Source organism: Balearica regulorum, chromosome 20, assembly GCF_011004875.1.
Source record: "Balearica regulorum gibbericeps isolate bBalReg1 chromosome 20, bBalReg1.pri, whole genome shotgun sequence".
In the NCBI taxonomy this organism is placed as follows: Eukaryota; Metazoa; Chordata; class Aves; order Gruiformes; family Gruidae; genus Balearica; species Balearica regulorum.
Window position 1 is genome coordinate 11,991,700 of NC_046203.1, and position 18,312 is coordinate 12,010,011.

Below are 18,312 nucleotides of genomic sequence, written 5' to 3' on the forward strand. Positions count from 1 at the left end.
CAGCCTCATGGTAAAGAGCCGTTTGACATTGTAAGACTTTTCCACAGGAGGAAACGTCAGAGCACTAGTATCTGGTACATTGCTAGAAGGTAGGCAAGTGGAAAGATTTATTTGTTAAAACAAACAAACAAAAATAATGGTTTTTGGGATCACAGTTTTGCCATGGCTATTTCCTGAGATGCCATGGAAGAAAAAGACATTTCATTCCATTCATCTTGCTTTCCTTTCCGTTTGTGCATGTCCGCAAAAGAGAGAACTGAGAAGGAGGAGCAAATGTATCCCCGAGCATGCTCTACGCACCAGCGGGATACATTTTGGTTACCCCCGTGCGGTAGCAGAGCCAGACCTGGTCACTCCGTCCCCCGTCGGAAAGGTCACACTCATTGGCACGAAAGCAATTGGGGAGGAATCGTTCTCAGCGCCCGCCGCAGAGCGCGGCCGGTCCCCACGGCTCGCTGCCCCCGCACCATGGCGGCTGGTGCTCCCAGCCTGCGCTAACCAGGTCCGACTCGCTAACACCAATGGCTACATTTTTCAGTTCTGTTTCTCTTTGAGTTCATCCTGACCCTGATGACATCATAGCGCTAACGCTTTGCCTCCTCCCTTTCTTTTCCTTTTTTTTTTCCTTTTCTTTTTCTTCCAGTTTCCTTTTTTTTTTTTTTTTAACCGTTTTACTTTGGGAAAAAAACAAACCACCACCAACAACAACCACGTTCAGCTTTGCACAACTGCGTCATTTAAATTTTTGAATACATTTTTTTTACAGAATATTCATACAATGACTTCTCTTTCAATGCAGTCCTCTCTCTCTCTTGTGGCACTAGGATTCAGCCTCAGAAAAGGCCCTGAGCAATTTTATTTAATTTTTTTTTTTTATTATTTTTAGTGGTAGGTACAGCATCTCACCTCTCGGTCCAGCCAGGCTAGCAGTGAAAGCGAAGGGCAGGGCACCAGGCAGAGCATCCCCAGGAAGCGAGGTCAGCTGTGCCGGCCTGGACGCAGACACCCAGGAGAGCAGGGCTACTCCCCAGAGGGGTTTCCAGCGCTTCAGACGCGCGGCCGGCCCCATAGCTGTAGCAGCGTGGTGGCCGTGCTGTAGCCACGGGTCACGGAGGCCCTTGGAGGACTGGGAGTGACAGGACACCTCCAGTAGCTTTCTCACCTAAATGAAGGACATGACACGGGGCAGTATTCAAATAGATTTAGCGTTTCCAACAACACACTAGAGATCTAATCACTTATACATATTCATTTTAGGATAGAAAAAGTGGTAGAGCAGAACCTGACCCTAAAAAGAAAGCCACTTTTAGGTCCATCACCTCCACCCTGGCCTCCAGCTTCAAGAGACGTAGGTCCTCCAAGGATACGGTAAGAGGAAGAAGAACAATTCTGCCCTCTCTCTTTCTCTCTCTTTCTCTCTTCTGCCATCCCATCGACTGCCACACACCCATCCCGAAGCTGCCAGTGTACATGCATAGCTCATGTTCGTCACCAGTCAGTCAGTGAGTCAGTGAGTCAGCCATCCCGTGTACCTGAAAGGATGCTGGGATCCTGGAGGGCAGGCAGGAGGTGGCTTGGAGTCCTGTGATGAGTTGGGAGATGCAACCGAGTTTTTGTTTTGTTTTTTGTTTTCTTTTTGCCTGGATGATTTCTAATGTTCCTCTCTGTGCTTTGCTCACCTTACCGGTGCTGCCCTCTTGAAACCGATGACATTTTTTTTTTTTTTTCTGTTCCTGAGTGTTCCTGTACCTGTTTGTCATTGTATGCCTAAAAACAATCACCCCAATTTAATTTGGGCACCGTGTCACCTCACCGAGAGCCATGCGTGTCACATTCTCTACATGTGATTTTTGTTTGTGACGATTAGCATTCGGGACGTAGTCCTCGGCACAGGAGTGACAGCTGTCTCTGGTTATTGTCAGCAGTAACGCAGCTCTAGAAAAGAGACGCAAAAGCTTGAAAGAGGAGGTTGTTAAAGACCCAACCTCGGTTCAAACTTGTGTTTTCTGCCTCAGAGTAAAACTGCTTTCATGTAACCAGAGAAAATTTCCAAATTGCTGCCTCTAAAGCCAGCTGTTTCCAAATGTGCAAATGTGTCTGCTCGTGCTGGAGCTTCAGACACTCTTCAGCGTCAGGTTGGGCTGTTGGTCTGTTGGACTGAGCCGGTGTCCCTCTGCATGTTGCCGTCTGTTGTATGACACTCTGCACTGTGGCTACTCTGTTGTCTCGTGTGGCAGCGGCCGCCGCGTTTTGCTGCCCGACCTCCCGGCGTGACGGGCTTGCCGAAATCGCCTCCCCGGGGCAACCGGCGGGTTTCTGCCCAGGGTTGCTCAGAGCAGGCTCCCCGCCAGGCTGCCTGAGGCACAAGGCATGGCGGGGATGGGGGGACGGTGGCGGCGGGGGGACATGTGGCCCCCTGCGGCAGGGTGGCCCGTCCCCGGCCGCAGGCTCGGGGCGCCTCGGGGAGCAGCACGCGATGTCGCAGGGGGTCTCAGGGCCACGGCTCTGTAGGCAAAATGGAGGCGGCTGCCTTTGACACCAATGCAGGCTCCATCTGGAGAAGCTCCTGGAGCACCCCTGGGACACAGCCCCAGGGACAGCTGAGCCCTCGGCCAGGCTCGGCTGCCACCGTCTCACACGAAGTGCTCCTCTCGCTGTCACCTCAAAGCCTGGCAGGCACGGGGGGGACCCACACTCTCACTACTCATCCCCCGTACCCCACAGGGAAGATGGGCATCCCTGTCATCTCCTGTGCTGCCCCCATGCTCCCTGGGCAGCACCTTGTCCTGGTGATGCCCCCATGTCTTGGGCCACCCTTCCCACTGCTGCACCCCCTGAGCAACTCTACAGGAAGGTTGCAGTTTGTGTCTTGGTGGCCTGAGCCCCAACCAGGGGAGAGGAGACAGAGATGGGGCGGGTGGTGTGGGGGGGGAGAAGATGGGAAAAGTGAGGAGGAGGAGGGACAGGTGGGATGCACAGAAAAAAGGGAGAAAAAATTGCAGAAAGATCTGGTGGGAGGGCCCTCAGTGTGTCCTGAGTGGACCCCATGTTTTGTTATGTTTGAACACTCCATGGTTAGAAAACCAGGTGGTCCTGTCCTGGGAGAGCAGGAGGATTACAGTGAAGTGGGCACCTGGAGGGACGGTGCCCATGGTGGCCACAGGAGAGGGGATGAACCCAGGAACAATGGGACAGCCGGTGTGTGGCACCCCTGGTACTTCCCTCCCACATTGCTCCCTCCTTGGGGAGGCATCCTGGGCCTGATCCTGCTCCATGGTGTGGCATCGATCCTACCCCACACCACTCCATAGTGCTCTCTGCCCCAGGGTAGGGGCACCCCGATGCCCTGACATGACCACGTCTGGGGGCCACCTGCACCGAGGTCCCATGGGTGAGCGATGGAGCTGTGCTCTCCCCTTCCCTTCCCTAGTAGGGACCAATGGGACATGGGGCTCCCAGCAGCCCTGCTTTGCTTTGGGCCCTGGCCACACTCTCTTCTCGGCACGTTATTCACAGGCGAGTCATGAAGGAAGATGATGGCCTCACTTATCTAAGAGGATGGCCCCCGCTTTGGGGGCAGCCGCATCTGTGGGGCAGCTATGGGCAACAATGCTCCACTGCCTGGGAGCCTGTCGCAGTCTTCTGCCTGCCATGGGGCGACGTGGCCGGGGCCCCAGGACACATTCCCCAGGGAATCAGGCTAGTTTGGGTCAAGAACAGGCTAGCAGGGCCAACATCCATGCCAACGGGGCCAAGATGGAGGCTAGCAAGGCCAAGGTCCAGCTATTGCAGGAGACCCACAGTGGAGCGAGCTTTGTCGTGATGTCGGGCAGACCTGCTGGTTGCTCTGTGGGGTGAGCGGCCAGCCGGAGGGTGCTGCCACCAGCTCATGTCACAGCCTGCCATTTGGTGCCCTCCACTTCCATGCAGCAGCCCTGGCTCAGAGACCCCAATGCCCTCCTGCTGTGGAAGGCCCCATGAGTACATAGCATGCTGGGACACGTTGCCTGGGGTCCTTGTAAAGACAAGAAAGCAGCGAGGCGCTCTGTTTCATGGTGCTCGGCAGAACCGCGGGCCCACACCAGGTCTCAGATGGGCAAGGCTCGAGAGCCCATGGGGCTGGAAGGCCAGGCTGACCCCAGCCCCATGGGCTCTCCTGGCTAGAGAGCGAAAGACGCAAACCTGGTGGCCTTGCTTCTTTCCTTTTCGTTGTCGGGAGTTTTAAAAATGGATTCTGCTCTGCAGCCCTGCAGAATGGTCCCTCAGGAGTGCCAGAGAGACAGGCTGGCACCATGGAGCCAAGACAGCCCTGGGAAGCTACCACCCCACTCTGAACGTCCTAGCGCCCACCATCACCCGAGCTGCACAGCCTCTCCGCGGCACATCATCCCCACCGCCCCAGGAGGAGATGCATGTGTTCCCCATAGGCAGCTCCTGCAACTCGAATAGCACTCGCAGAGCTGACGTACTGCCATCCATCGCAGCCACCCACGATACTGCAACCCCACAGAAGCCATGTGAGACGCATAAACCACACAGACACCTTCCGAGCCGGCACATTTCGTACAGACACGTAACGAGGCACACAGGTCCCTTAGCCCCCCCCCACCGCAGCCGTCATCAGCCCCCGCAGAGTCACACTGCCAGCCCACGGGCATCCCCCCCAGAGACAGCATGACACACGTCCCACGTCACCGCCAAGCGAGGGCCCAGTGCTGCGAGGCGATGCTCGCCCTGCAGCCATGGGGATGGTGCCAGAGCTGGTCGAGAACCAAGGGGGTTCATGGAAAAGGTCACCTTTTCAGTGAAGGATCAGCAGTCCCATAGCCAAACGCTTCTTGGCTGAAAAAGAACCTAGTTTTTGGCCCAAAAGAACCAAAAGTAGGTCAAAGACAACTAATTTTTTTTTTAAAGGAAAGTTTGACGTTTTCTACAGCAAGATTGCATTTAGCTGGAATCCTAATTTTTAATTAAAAAACAAAAAGTTCAAAATTCTTCCAGAAAATCTTCCACCAGCCAGGGACTACCATACGAGCCCAGATTAGGTTGAAGTCATTTTTAAAGACATATTAAGTTCTTGTCTATATTTTCTTCCTGGTTGTCATTTAAAGTTTTTGGTGCCTTCACTTCACTTCCATACCTTAACATGTTTGAGTCTCTTCTACGGTTAATATTGATTAATTTCTTGGCTTTATAATGTTTGGTTTGGGGATAATTGCACCATCCCTGTAACATAATTTATCCTAAATTACTGATATGTGCTTCTAGCATTAGTTCTACTTTAACATAGTTTTGATATGACAGTTTTCTTGCTTTTTTTTCTTTTCCGTTTTTTTTTTTAATTTTTATTATTAAAAATTGCATGCATGAACTCTACACAAAAAAAAGTAAATGAGAATGTTACCCTGTGATAACTCTGTGATTGGAGGAGATATGCTTTCAAATCAAAAGCCATGCTCTTGTATTTTAATTTTTCTGGCCAGATTCCCCACTTCGCTTGGTTACTAGCATTTCCCACCCCCAGAGCTGTGCAGAGAGGCCAGAACGCCCCAGCCTGCCCTGCTAGACCTCCAGCTTTCCACCGCAGCAGCCACACGTACACGTGCACCGAGGCACACGCACACACACACACATGCACACACTGTTTTCCCCCTCCCTGCCACTTGCATCAGGCAGGATACTAAACAAAGGACCTTTCTTCTGCCGGTTCCTTTTTGTATCTCAAGTTCCTCCTTCTTCTCCACCTGTGAGTCACCCAGCCTCTCCCCTTTCCCAGTCGCCTCTCCTCCCTGTGGGAATCAAGCCCCTTCCCCGTAAGCGCATGCCTTCAGGCCATTTTGCTATGGAAAGAAAAGATTGCATTTAGCTGGAATCTTAATTTTTCTCAAGGAGGGGGTGGCTGTGCCCATTTTTGGGAGAAAGATGGGCGTTTTTTCGTGGTCTGATGACTAGCCATAAAAAGATCCCCCCAGGGCAGCAGAGCAACTCCAGGACCGCCTCGGCTGTTCTCTGTGCAAACGGGTGACGGCCAAGGTGTTGCCACTTAGCAAAGCAAGGCTGCAGCTAGGAATTTCCCAGAGGCTCCATTTTAATATTAGCTAGCCCCCTAAACGAAAGAGTGACCCCGTGAGATGCTCCCCAGCACGTGTACCGGAGAGACAGGAGCGTGCTGGCTCCCGCCCCTGCCCCAGCAGCTCCCCAGCGAGGGGTCCTGGTGAAGCACAAGACTGGGCGGGAGCAGGGCAGCCCCGAGGACCCCATGCAACGCTCAGGGCGACCCCAGACCTCCCTGTGGCAGGAGGCAGGGTGTAGAGCTACGCAGGGTAGCCACAGTGCCAGAGCCACCAGCAGCACTGCGGGGGCCACAGTCACCACTGACCAACGCAAGATGGGGAAAATCCCCCCGGGAGCCCAGCAAAATGGCAGCCCTCCTGGGTAGCGTGGTAAAGGGCTGGGCAAATGTCACTGGAGAGGGTCCGTGCTGCAGCACACGAGACCCACCAAGACCCTTTCCTGCCCTGGCACTGATTTGGGTCCCCAGAAAGCAGCACAAGATGCTCTGTGCCACCCGCTCTTGCAGCAGGGCTGGACAGGGTTTCCAGTTCAGCGTTTGGAGTTAGGAGAGTGGAACTGGGAGAGGAAGGGAGTATGGAAGGAGGAAGGGAGAAAATAACTGCCCAGTTGTAAATCCCTGCCTGGGGAGGAAGGACTTTTTTCTTGCCTGTTGAAGGGTATTTCTGCTCTCCCGTTTGCTGGCTGGTGGGACTGTGGCTGGGGAGATCTCTCCCAGGAAGCGTTTGCCAAGCCCCCCCATCTGCAAGGCGTGCAGAACCCCAAAGCCAGGCCACATCTCCAGCACAGGCTGTATTTTCACATTAGCAATTGACGCACAGTTTATCGCAAGTCAACCACACTGCACATCTCCTCACCTGCATGAAAGGGTAGTCAAAGCAGAGTCGTTCAAGCAAGGAGGTGAAACGCCCTGGCCTCAAAGCACAGCTTGATCCGGCACCAGAGAGATGCCAAAACCCAGCCAGACCCTCCAAACACAGGTTCAGCCGTGGGCTGGGCTGATGAGTCACAGGCTTTGTCTTGTAGCAATCCCAGAGCAGAGAGGGGCTCACTCAGCAGGCGACGCGGCTGCCACGCTCTGCAGAAGCTGCGCGGCGCTTCTGGGCGTCCTCCCTGCCCAGCTGTAGGGTGCTTGGAGAGTGTCTGCAACGACCTCTATACAAGCCTGGATTGCATTGGGAAGGGGACCTCAGCCAGCAGCGGGTTTTGGCTGTTGCATCACCCCCAAAAGATACCCTGTAGGGACACATGGGATGTAAGTAGAGGTGGGGACAAGCACCAGAACTGCCTAACACTTCTTTCTCCTTGTCTGTGTATTTGTGTGTTGCAGCAATATCATCCCACCGACATCACCGGCCAGCTCAACCTCTCCGACCCCTCAGTCAGCACTGTGGTGTGACCTTCTCCCCGAGGGCCATCAGTCCTTGCCCAACACAGTCGGAAGGCACAGCTGGGACTGCCTTTCAAGGGACACTGATGGGTTCTTCTGGGTGAGATGGGAGGAAAGCATCCTTCATCCATACACAGTGACTTCATTGTATATCTCCCTCCCTTCCTAGGCCTGCTGCCCTCCTAGTGTCCCAGAATGCACGGCAGAACCAGGACATGGTTTGGACTTCACTGTACAGAGATAATGCTTCCAACCAGTGCTGTTGATAATCAGTATTGCCACTGGCTGGCTACGTGCAAGGGGAAAGGACTTCAAAAGGCACACGGTGCCTGCCCTCCCACAGTAGCAGGGAAGAGCTGGTGCCAGACTACAAACGTGTGCTTCACTTTGCAGGCTTCAGGCTTCTCAGCACATGCACGTCCCTTCAGACGTGTCCTCCACGTCTCCCACCATCCCAGAGGGCTCCAGTGCGACGTGCTCATGGTCCCAAGCAGCTGGACCAGCTGGCGCAGTTTGACAGGTTGGGCACGTGTTCCTGCTGTGCTGAGTGACCCCCCTCTGCAGCAGGAGCTGGAAGATGTGTGCTCTGCTCCTCGTAGGGGATGAACCCCCTGTTCCTCCCTCCCATCAGCCCATGGCTATGACTTGGCTCCTGTACATGGTCTGTTTGAAGCAGGAGTGCTCCCAGCTGTGCAGCCCACGATCCTGTGCTAAACGTGGTACTCTGGAGCTCATAACATGTCAGCCAAGATCCTGGCTCCCCACCTCTCCTGCACCGAAGACATCGCCAGGGCCTGGCCATGGCCAGCATGTAGCTCTCACACTGTGGATCTCCTGGCCAGCAAGATCTCAAAGGCAATGGCTCTGGATGGTTGCATTGACCTTTAGCCAAGCTCCACACTGCCTCAGCACCAGCAATGCAAGGAGACATGCTGCTGGCTGGTCGTGGCTTACTGTGTGCTGCGGTCTCTGCAGCAGCCACCCAGCCTGCCTGCAGGGCCGGGGCACCGTAGTAGGCACTGGCAGCTTCCCTGCCACACTCACCTGCAGTTCAAGCTTGCCAGCAGCTCCCGCAGCAGCCCTGAAACCCCAGCTCCTGTGGCTGCATCTGCCTGAACCTGGAGACATGGAAGCTGCATCCCAGTCCAGGAGAAGGGAACCAAATGAGACAGGCTGACGCCGTTCCTCCCCACACCTTCCTCCCCTCAAACATACGTGCCCATGTGCCAGCATCCCTGAGCACCCTCCCCGTGAGTGCTGTGAGCAGGTGCGGAGACACCAGCATCGGGGAACCATCTGGCACCAGCCAGGCTGATGATGAGCAGCTACAGCACGTGCACAGGCAACATCACATCCCGCCTCCTGTGAAGGTGGAAAATCCACCTGCAACGTGATACCAAGCTCCAGTGGCATGAACTGCCTTCTCTTTGCCCCAACTGAGCAGATGGGGCTTCCCCCTGAGCGTCAGCAGCCTTTGCAGGCAGGATTTTCAGACAGCAGCTGAGGTCTGTGAGCATCGTCCCACTGACTGCAGTGGCTCCATCAAGTTCATCTCACTCCAGCTGAGAAATTGGACCCATTCTACTTTATACGTCAATGTAACATTAATACCAAGTTTTTGCAAGAGCTCAGTAAAGTCTAGACTGGATCATGAAGTGGTTTATTCCAGTGCCGTGCGCCTCTTTCCGACTCTGCCTTCTGGCAAAGCTGGCAGGGAGCCCTGTGCTGAATCAGAGCCTCACCCTGCACTGCTGCAGGGTTTGCAAACAGTAAAAGGTGGAGGGATGGGGAGGGTCGGAGAAGACAGCAGGGAGAAAGGCCAGGAGCTGCAGGGAAGATCGAGAGGGAAGGGGCATCACCATTCTGGCATGCCAGGCTGACGGACAGCCTGGACACCCAGTGCGGGGGGACAGGCCTGGCAGTGGAGAGCCAGGGACAGTCCGAAACCACCACGCAAGCTGCCTCTCACACCCACTTCCATCCAGGGGAAAACCAGCCCCTGCCACTGCTGAGCTCCCCGGCTCCTGGGAGCCAGCCTGGGGCACTGCCAGAGGGGCTGGCCTTTGGGAACAGAGGGCAGACTGCAGGGATGAAGGTGCCTGGGAAAGACCCTGCACATCAGCCCATCTGCAGGGAGGTGCCCTGAGGGATTTGCAAAACGCAGCTCCCCTGGGCTGAACTGAAAGCCACATCACTCCTTCACAGCATGCTGCCTATGTGCTGAGACCACCAGCCCAACCTCCATGGGGGTCCCAGCCTCAGGATGATCAGGATGTTCAGGTGCCTGTTGCAGGGTGACAAGCAAGGTCCTAGCTCCAAATGGGAAGCCCAGGCCTTCTTGGGGAGGACTGAGTGCTGTCACTGGGAGAGCTGGGATTGCTCCTGGGAAAGGCACCGTGCGAGGGGCTGATCCCGGCAGAGGACCTGCAGCCATCCCGGGGGCAGGGCTGGTAGCACAGCAGGAGCTGCTGCTTTCACCAGCTCCCCAGAGCCTCACACCCCGCGCTGGGGAGAGGCACCATGGGAAGAGCCGAGTGGGAATGGAGTGGTGTGGCAGAATGCTGGGTCAGTTTTTCTCTTGAAAATAAAAATGGGAGCAAACCACAACTGAGGTGACATTTGATTTATTCTCTGCTTGATTTATGTAACCCTTTCCAAGTGCTTGCCAAAGGATGCATGGACCCCCACCGCATCCCTGGCTTGTCCTTCAGCTCTTGCATGGCCAAGAGATTGAGCAAACGGGGGGGTGCTGATGGCCACAGTTATCTTGTGGCTCTTACTGCCTTGCAATGGGTAAGAACTCATGCCAGAAAGGGCTGTTGCTCCCCTGGAGAGAATCGTCCATCACCGCAGCTTATGCTTTCCTCTGGAGCACACTCCAGCTCCTTCCAGGCCACCTCCCAGTAGCTCACTAAGCATTTCCATGCAATGCTGGGGAGAAGCTTTTCCACAGGGGAGGGCAGGAGGCGGCAGGGCAGGGAGATACAGGGGCAGCCCCAGCCCTTTTTTGTGGGCGATGGGAGGTGAGGCAGCAGCAAGCACTGCAGGCTCTGGGCTGTAAACCCACACGAGCGTTTTTGTCCCCGCTCCCATCACTGAGCTAACCGTAGACCTTGGCCTTGGATGAGCTTTAGCCTAAGGGAAAAGCTATTGGGCGAGGAACCACTGTGCAGCTTCACCCATCCTTTGGCAGCCACTTTTTGCCAAACCACATCAGCGGGAGCTCAAGGCTTTGTCTCTTTCCAACCCTGACCCTAAACCTCAGCCTCACCTTAGATCTTGGTTGTTGGCTGAGACTTCTCAGCATCAGCAGCTCTGTCTCAAGGAAAAAAAAAAACAACTTTCGAAAGAAGCATTTTTCTACCTGCCCTGTCCTTGGGCAGCACACGGAGGGGTCTGGGGCTTTCTGAAAGTCCCATGGAGGCTCTGGAGTGCCGTAAAAGCACCCAGAGATTGTCACGTGCACCAAAAAGTACACGGAGAGCTCTGGTGCACACCAAAAGTCAAACCAATGCCTGTCAGGACACAGAGAGCCAAACAGGTGGTGCTTGGATGCACGAAAAGCTAAGCCAAGGGCTCTTGAGGACACGGAAAGGCACACTGAGGCTGCTGGGGTCACTGACTGGCAGATGGGGGGTGCTGGGGGTACCAAAAGGCCCAAGGAGGGCTTTGGGGCAAACTGAAAGGCACACAGAGGCTCCTGGGCTGCACTGAAAGGCACCCAGAGGAATATGGTGTGTCCTGAGGTGTACACAGGGGCTTCCAGGATGCACCAAAAGGCACTCGGAGGCACACAGTACATCCTGAAATGCACACTGAGGCCCCTGGGCAGCAAAAGGGGCAGGACAGGGTGAGCTGAGGAAGAAGAATCACCTGACCCTCCCCAGGAAGGGGATGTGCAGGTCCGAGGGTGGCTTGGGGCTCCAAAACGGAGAGCAGCTGTGGTCAGACCATGCACTGCAGAGGGGCTGAGCTGGAGGCTGCTCCCCCCGCCCTGCAGCAGGACAGAGGGAGCTTGGCATCATCTCGGGGGACTCTGGGAGGAGGAAGAAAAGTGATTTCCAGGAACAGAGCATCCTCTCACCAGTCCACAGGGAAATGTTTGCAACAGGGGGGTGCAGACAGCTGGAGAAGGGCACGGACCACAGCCTGTCCAGGGCTAAAACCTGGTTGCCCTGCCGCAGTGGCCCTTGCAGATGCCGGGTCTCCTCCAGAAGTGGGGTTCCTTGCGCAGGTTGTTGTAAACAACTATGATGGAGCCCATGAAGGTGCAGAAGAAGATGCTGGCCATGAAGGAGAATGGTCCAATGATCAAGAAGGCGATGTATTGATGGGTGGAGAGTGAAGTGTCCTGGCATTGTCTGAAGGACTCATTCCCTAAGGCCATGATCGGATAATGGTTGAGCTGCTCTGGGACTCTGCAGAGGAGCAAACTCTTCTCTGGAAGAGAAAAGCAGTGCTGACGGCCACACTGGGCAGCTGGGGCAAGGCAGGTGTCAAGGACAGAGGGGATGGAAGGTCTGTATGGGACAGATGGAACCAGGGCAGGAGGACAGGGGCTAGGTTGACCAAGATAGCCAAGGGAAGGGTACAAAGAAGTGAAGGTTCAGAGCTCATCTACACCCTGCATCCCGGGGAGTGGGATGGGATGGGACGGATGGGGAGGTGGGCACAGTTTTGGTGGAGGCACTGGAAAATAGGTTTGGGGCAGGATAGGATGGAGCAGGGCAGTAGATGGGGCCTGGTTCCCAGGGAGCAGATGTGGGGAGCTGTGAGCAGTGGATGCCCATCACTGGGCCATTGCACAACCCTCCTCTCCAGGCAATCCCTGCTGGTGACCAAGGACCAAAGGTGAGCACCAGGGACCAGACCCAGGGATGCATCCACCCAAGCAGACACAGGAGCCATGTTCTGAGGACAGGTCCTGGGGAACCTCACCATACCCCCATGGGGCACCGACCATATGAGCCCACAGCCAGCTGGCAGCCAGGGTGCTGAGCCCAGTCTCAGCCCCAACGGGGTGACCAGCCAGCATGGAGCAGGTGGGGGGCTTGGGGACACAGTCCTCCGGGCACTTACCTCGCACTTTTTCCCTGTTGTGGCTGAGCCAGCGCCAGAGGGGCAGGATGCTGCAGCTGCACACCCAGGGGTTGTCCTGCAGGAGAAGGGCTCGGAGCTGAGGCAGGGCACGCAGCACTTCGGGCTCCAGCTCCCTCAGCCTGTTGCTGCCCAGGTTGAGCTTGGCCAGCTTGGTGAGGGGCAGGAAGGTTTCAGTGCTGAGTACGGTGAGGTAGTTGTTGCTGAGATCCAGCTCCTGCAGTGCCCCGAGCCCCACCAGCGCCTGGCTGTGGATCAGCTCCAGGTGGTTGTGGGGCAGGCTGAGCAGCAGCAGTCCCGGCAAGGGAGGGAAGGAGCGCGGTCCCAGCACTGTGATGAAGTTGTAGCCAAGCCACAGGGTGCTGGTGTTGGCCGACAGGCTCTGCGGCACCTCTCTGAGGCCATGCTCGCTGCAGTCCACCTCCCCCGAGGAGCAGCGGCAGGCGGCAGGGCAGGCTGGCGAGGGCAGTGGGTGCAGGAGAAGCAGGCAGACCAGTACGGTGCTGGGGCCCCTCCAGCAGCCCATGGTAGCCTAGGGCTCCCCAACCTCCGGTGCTGGGATTCCCCCACAGGCAGGATCCCCGGTGCCCGTTGCCTTGCCCAGCGACCTGTGCCTGCCTGGCACCCTTGGGTGAGCCCGGTGGTGACGAGCAGAGGTGCCGGGCAGTGCCTGGCCGCAAAGGGAGTGGGTGGACTTGCAGCCGTGCGCATTCCCCCCTGCACCACTTGCTGCCACCCTCTGTCTGCAAACCTGGAGCAGGCTGTGCTCCCAGCCCCAGTCTTCCTTGGGGTGGAGCTGCACTTTTTTCAGCAAATATTTTTGCAGTGATGCCTGCCCTGGCAAGGTGTGGAGCCATGCCCTCGTCCCTCCCTCTGCCAGGCACTGCTCCAGCCAGGTAAGCAGCCAGCTCTGCATGGCATGGGATTAACTGCTTGTGTGCGCTGCAGGCTGGAGAGCTGGAAAAAAGCAAAACCAGGTCCATCTCTTGGCCTCTGTCTTCCCCATGGGTGTGCTGCCTCACTAGCCATGTACAGAGGGGTGTATGGACACAGGACTCCCATAGCTGGCTGGGGTGGGACAAAGCTTAAATCGTACATCGGCAGGTCTAACTGTCTTCTGTGCTGGCCCACCATGCCCAGAGATCCTCAGTGGGGAGCTCTGCTGGGAGCCACAGGCCAGCCCTCTGAGACCAGCTTGTGGCCGGGCTCTGTTTGCCCGTGGCAGGAGACCACAAGCCATGCCAAAATGAGGAGGGTTGGGATGTGAGTCCCACGAGCCACCCTCCTCCTCCTCGGCAGAATCACACAGCTGCTTGCATGCTGGGGGACACTCAGGAGCCCCCACACGAGAAGGTATGGGAAAGGTGAGCTTGCTGGGCTACAGCCGCCCAAAACTTGTTTACCCTCGCCCCGGCACAGCAGCACCGGTACGAGAGGGCTCAAAGTCTGCCTCCACCCTGTTTACACCTGCTCCTGTTTCAAAGCTGCCTGAAGCTCTGCAGCAGAAGGCTGGAGAGGAGTCACCACCCAGTGCCCACCATCCCTAGCAGAACTCAGCAGACATGGCCAGCAGCACCTCATCCCACCCGCAGCATGGAGGGGGGGCCTGGAGCAGAGACACCGTCCTCCACTCACACTCTTGCAGCAGCTTTGGGACCCTGGCGGTCACAGTTCTGGAAGAATCCCTGGCACCTCTGTCCCACAAAGGGCAGGAAGGGCAGCAGGGCAGCACGTGGCTGCACCCCACACCAGGACCAGGATGTTCCCAAATCTGAGGCAGAAGCAGCAGGCAGACCAGTTTATTAATAGCACCCAGAGCAGCTTTGGTTTGTTTATCTATCCTGCAGCAAACCGAGTTTGCTGCATTAATCCCCATCTGGAAATAATTCAGAGGAATCCTCCAGCCCAGCCCAGCCCAGCCCAGCCCAGCCCCGAAGCAGGGCACAAACCCACAGCTGCATGGGGCTGCAGCACCAGTTCATCCCACCAGCAACTGCGGGCTATATGGGGATATGAATTTTTAGGGACCCCTGTCCCAAAACAGTCTTCCTCCCCAGGTGTTGCATTCCCCACTGCCTGCAGCCATCTGGGATCAGATGAGAAGTTCAAAATTAATTGGAAAAAACCCCAAAACTATTAAAAGCAAGTCCATTTCCAGCTTTTGTGCTCAGAGAGCCCAGGAGGCTGTGAACCCATCTCAGCTCCTCTGCAAACCCCTCGCTGCCAGCCTGCTGCACACCCCCATGGCACATGGCAAGAGAGATGTCCCCAGTGTCCTACCTGCCAGGGACACTGCCCAAGCGCAGGACTGGTGCTTGTTGTGCCTGGCCCCACTCCTGTTTTGCATGCATTGGCTGCACGCCACTGCAATCCCTGGCTGGTGATCCTTTGAGGTCCTGAACCCCAGCAGAGCCTCCACCGTCCCTTCACACACGCTGCCAGTGCTCGGCAGAGTGTGCATCCCTCTCACTGTCCCCTTCTCTGGAACGGGGCACCCAGCACCCTGCAGGAGAGCCCAGGTCCCCATCCCCCACCAGGGCTGCACCCACTGGTGCCCCGCTCCCCCGCCGTGACGCCTCCTCCTGTTTTGGGCTCCCGATGGAACAACACAGCCTGACCCCAGGCCAGCACTGAGAGAGGCTGCTCCAAGCATCCACTGTGCAAGGACAGCTTAGGGGGCCTGTGCTGACCCATGGAGTCCGCCAAGGCACAGGGCTCAACACCAGCCCTTCTCTGCCCAAGGGGTGTAAATCGCGGTGCCCAGCCAAGCACATCACGACCGTTCCTGCAATGAGGTGATGGAGGGGCAGATAAACTCCTTCAGAGACCAGCCACTAGCTGAGAGCAGCAGGGACATGAGCAGAGGAACACTGCAAGGGCCAAGCTTCACAGCTTGGTTCTGGTGCTGGGGTATGTGTTGGAGCAGGGGTGGGAGCATGGAGGCAAGAACCGGGAGCGAGGGACAGGGAGCCATGGGTCTTTGTCACCCTCCACTGTTGGAAAGCTGGGGCCCGAGAAGCCGGGCTGAGCACAGAGACCTGCTGGCATCTTTGTATGGAGCTGTGCCCGGGGGAGGGATGGGCCCTTCCCAAACCCTTCCCACCATGCACCGTGGAGTATTTGGGGAGAGATGAAGGGGAATGGGCTTTAAGACTCTGTGTCAGCTTTTATGCCTTTTATCTTTGAATGCTTTAATTTATTTCACGCTTCCATGTAATTAAAGATCCAAGACAGGCAGGTACCTACCCCATGGAGTCCCTGAACCACACCATACTTCTGCTGTCCCCCCTAGGCACCTCTGCCCTGAAGCATCCCTGGTGGCCCTGCTCCCATGGCAGGAGCTTCCCAGGGTTGAGCTCTGCTGGGAACATCTCAGCTCTGACTTTTTTTACGGCAGGTGACACCAAGTGGCAGAATTGTGCATGGGCACTATGAATGGTGTGGGTGCTGTGTATGGTGTGGGTGCTCAGCATGGGGTGGGTGCTGTGCATGGGGTGGGTGCTGGACTCCAGCTGCAGTGCTGGCACCCAGCGCAGAGGACAGCCAGGCACCAGGACTGCCCAGGGTGCACGAGGTCACTGCTGGCCCCAGGGAGCTGCAGGCTGGGGTCCCCTGCTGAGCCCCAAGGGGCAGCCAGTGGTGCCTGATGCTGGGATACTGCAGGAGCTCGTAAACCACATGGAAAATGGATGCAGAAAATGGGCTCTGAGGTAGTAGGACCACAAAAGCTGCCCATGCAACTCCAAGCCCTGCCCAAGAACTATATCAGTATCACTCTGCTGCACCCCAGTCCTCCCCGTTTGGCCTCTGTTAAACCCACTGCCAGCTGTTTGGGCTCTCGTCCTTGCACCCCCTGTTTGGAGTCAGGCAGGGAAAGCCATGCAAAGAGATGACCTGGAAAAACAGCCGAGGGACTTCTCTCCGGGCCGCATGCAGGTGTGCAGGCAGGGAGGTGGGGAGAGGGTCAGGCAGGAAAACCAAACCTGGCACAAGCCATGGAGCACCAGGCCAAGCAGGAGCTCCCATGGGCTCTGTCATCCTCGATTTCAACTGTCCAGCTACCCCAACACCCAAATTTCTCATGCAAACAGTAAACAAAGCAAACACTCAAAGGAAAGAAATGTGGCAGGGCAGGTCATTTCTCCCCGTCCCACCCCCACCACAGGCAGGGCTTGTCCCAAGGTAGCTGGAGCCTTACCAACAAATATGACCAAGACATGCAGCCCAGCAGGGCCAAGAGAGTTGTTTAATAGGCACAAAGCTTTCAGGGTGCCAGACACACTCCCCAGAGCATCACTGTGTTGCTGTGCTGTGCCAGGCTCCCATGTCCCCTGCCTGGGGGATGCTTGGCAGGGGTGTCACATGGAGAAGCTGGGTGCGAGCAAGCCCTGGGACAGGGGACAGGGAACATCCGTGATGGCTCGACCAGGTTTCTGAGTTGTCAGAGGGGTGGGTGGGCAGGATGAGGGGGTGGGGGCATCCTCATCCTCGCTGTTGCCCCCCAAATCCCAGCAAGCTGAAGCCCTTCCCAGGCTGCCAGCACAGCCCCACCACCACTGTCCACATGTGGGTCTGGGGCATGGCATGAGGTCCCCAAAAGTGGTCCCAGGCTACCCCCCAGGAGCTCATCTGCCCACACACTGCCAGCAGCCCCCTCCTCACGCTCAGGTCTCAAAGGCCGCTGTCACCCCACAGCACAGGCACGGCCGGCAGCAGCTGCGTTGCAGGAACGGCACCGGGGGCAGTGAGTCTTGGCACAGCCCCGCCGGCTGCTGGGTGACCGCCTTCTCTTTGCATGAGCCCTTGGTGGCCAAGTCGGGCTGGGACCTGCCAGCCACCCGGGGATGCTCCTTGTCAGCTTTGACGGTGAGAAAGGTGGCCAGGTCGAGGTCAAGCATGGCGACACCGCCACGTGGCGTGGGCGTATTTTGGCGGCACTGCGGGCAGGGGATCCAGTGCTGCTCATTGGCGACGGCATCAAGGCGTTTCAGGCAGGCTTGGCAGAAGATATGGCCGCAGTAGAGCCGGCGCGGCAGCCGGCCACACAGGTCGTAGGAGGAGTAGCAGATGATGCACTCAACCCGCTGGCTGCCCCGGCTTGGGGTGCGCGAGTGCGTCCCGACACACAGCCCTGCATCCTCTGCCCGGGGGCTGCTGCCAGCCTGGGACATGCTGGGGAGGGGAGGGTGAGAGGAGCCATCAGACCAACGGCCCGGGTGTGGGATGCCAACTCTGAGCACATCTGATGCGTGGGAGACATGGGGACCAGAGCCATGTGGGCAGGTCCCTCCCTGCCCAACATCCGTGCCTGCTGCCTGCATGCCTCATGGTCAGCCCTGCGTAGAAAAGCAGGACCCTGCCACTACAGATGGCTCTGCCTGCATCCAAGGGGGACGCGTTTTCCCTGGTGCCTCCCTGCATCTCTGCTGGGAGGTCTGCCAAGCGCCCCTTATGTCCTGTGAGGGATCAGGACTGGTTGGACCTCAGCAGCCTGCCCGGGCTCTGGGCTGGGGGGGATGTGGGGTGGGTAGGAGTGTGTAAGCCAGGCAGTGCCACAGCCCTCGCCATGGCACAGCTGTCAGCAGTGGGGGACCAGGGAATGGGCACACAGGCTGGCAGGGGGTACTTGAGGAGCCCAGCCTCATCTTAAGGGGGGCGGTCTGGTACCCACCAGCATATTTGCAAACCTCTCCTGGAAGCCACCGCTCCCTCTCTGCAGGTGACCTCAAGCATTTTGATACGTGCAGGCATCA

At 57.0% G+C, this 18,312-nt stretch overlaps 3 protein-coding genes across 14 annotated transcripts in view; 1 reads left to right on the plus strand and 2 right to left on the minus strand.

Annotated features, from left to right (window-relative positions):
- The window catches only part of GRIN1 (glutamate ionotropic receptor NMDA type subunit 1), a 40,334-nt gene extending 31,217 nt beyond the window's left edge, over positions 1 to 9,117 (plus strand). For 2 of the 12 annotated variants that reach the window (XM_075772069.1, XM_075772070.1), the window contains 3 exons: positions 251 to 502; positions 1,258 to 1,368; positions 4,246 to 5,447. In XM_075772069.1, the coding sequence (XP_075628184.1) occupies positions 251 to 502; positions 1,258 to 1,368; positions 4,246 to 4,449 (567 nt within the window). In that variant the 3' untranslated portion in view covers positions 4,450 to 5,447. Of the gene's footprint in view, positions 1 to 47; positions 90 to 250; positions 503 to 1,257; positions 1,369 to 4,245; positions 5,448 to 7,402 lie in introns of those variants that run through there. The other 10 variants (XM_075772076.1, XM_075772077.1, XM_075772073.1 and 7 more) reach the window with 7 other exon arrangements.
- A 1,178-nt stretch (positions 9,118 to 10,295) lies between these two features.
- Positions 10,296 to 13,199, minus strand: LRRC26 (leucine rich repeat containing 26). Its single transcript, XM_010307468.2, has 2 exons — positions 12,542 to 13,199; positions 10,296 to 11,902 (listed from the first exon to the last, which is right to left on the minus strand). The coding sequence occupies exons 1-2, from the start codon at positions 13,083 to 13,085 to the stop codon at positions 11,622 to 11,624; spliced, it is 825 nt and encodes a 274-aa protein (XP_010305770.2). The 5' UTR covers positions 13,086 to 13,199; the 3' UTR covers positions 10,296 to 11,621.
- A 4,024-nt stretch (positions 13,200 to 17,223) lies between these two features.
- Positions 17,224 to 17,730, minus strand: RNF224 (ring finger protein 224). Its single transcript, XM_010307469.2, has one exon. The coding sequence runs from the start codon at positions 17,728 to 17,730 to the stop codon at positions 17,224 to 17,226; it is 507 nt and encodes a 168-aa protein (XP_010305771.2).
- Positions 17,731 to 18,312: the final 582 nt, after the last annotated feature.

Excerpts from the sequence above, each read along its gene's own strand:
- RNF224 (XM_010307469.2), bottom strand. The coding sequence starts at position 17,730 with ATGTCCCAGGCTGGCAGCAGCCCCCGGGCAGAGGATGCAGGGCTGTGT.
- LRRC26 (XM_010307468.2), bottom strand. The coding sequence starts at position 13,085 with ATGGGCTGCTGGAGGGGCCCCAGCACCGTACTGGTCTGCCTGCTTCTC. Across the intron at positions 11,903-12,541 it reads CAACAGGGAAAAAGTGCGAG|AGAAGAGTTTGCTCCTCTGC; the intron begins GTAAGTGCCCGG and ends TTTCTCTTCCAG.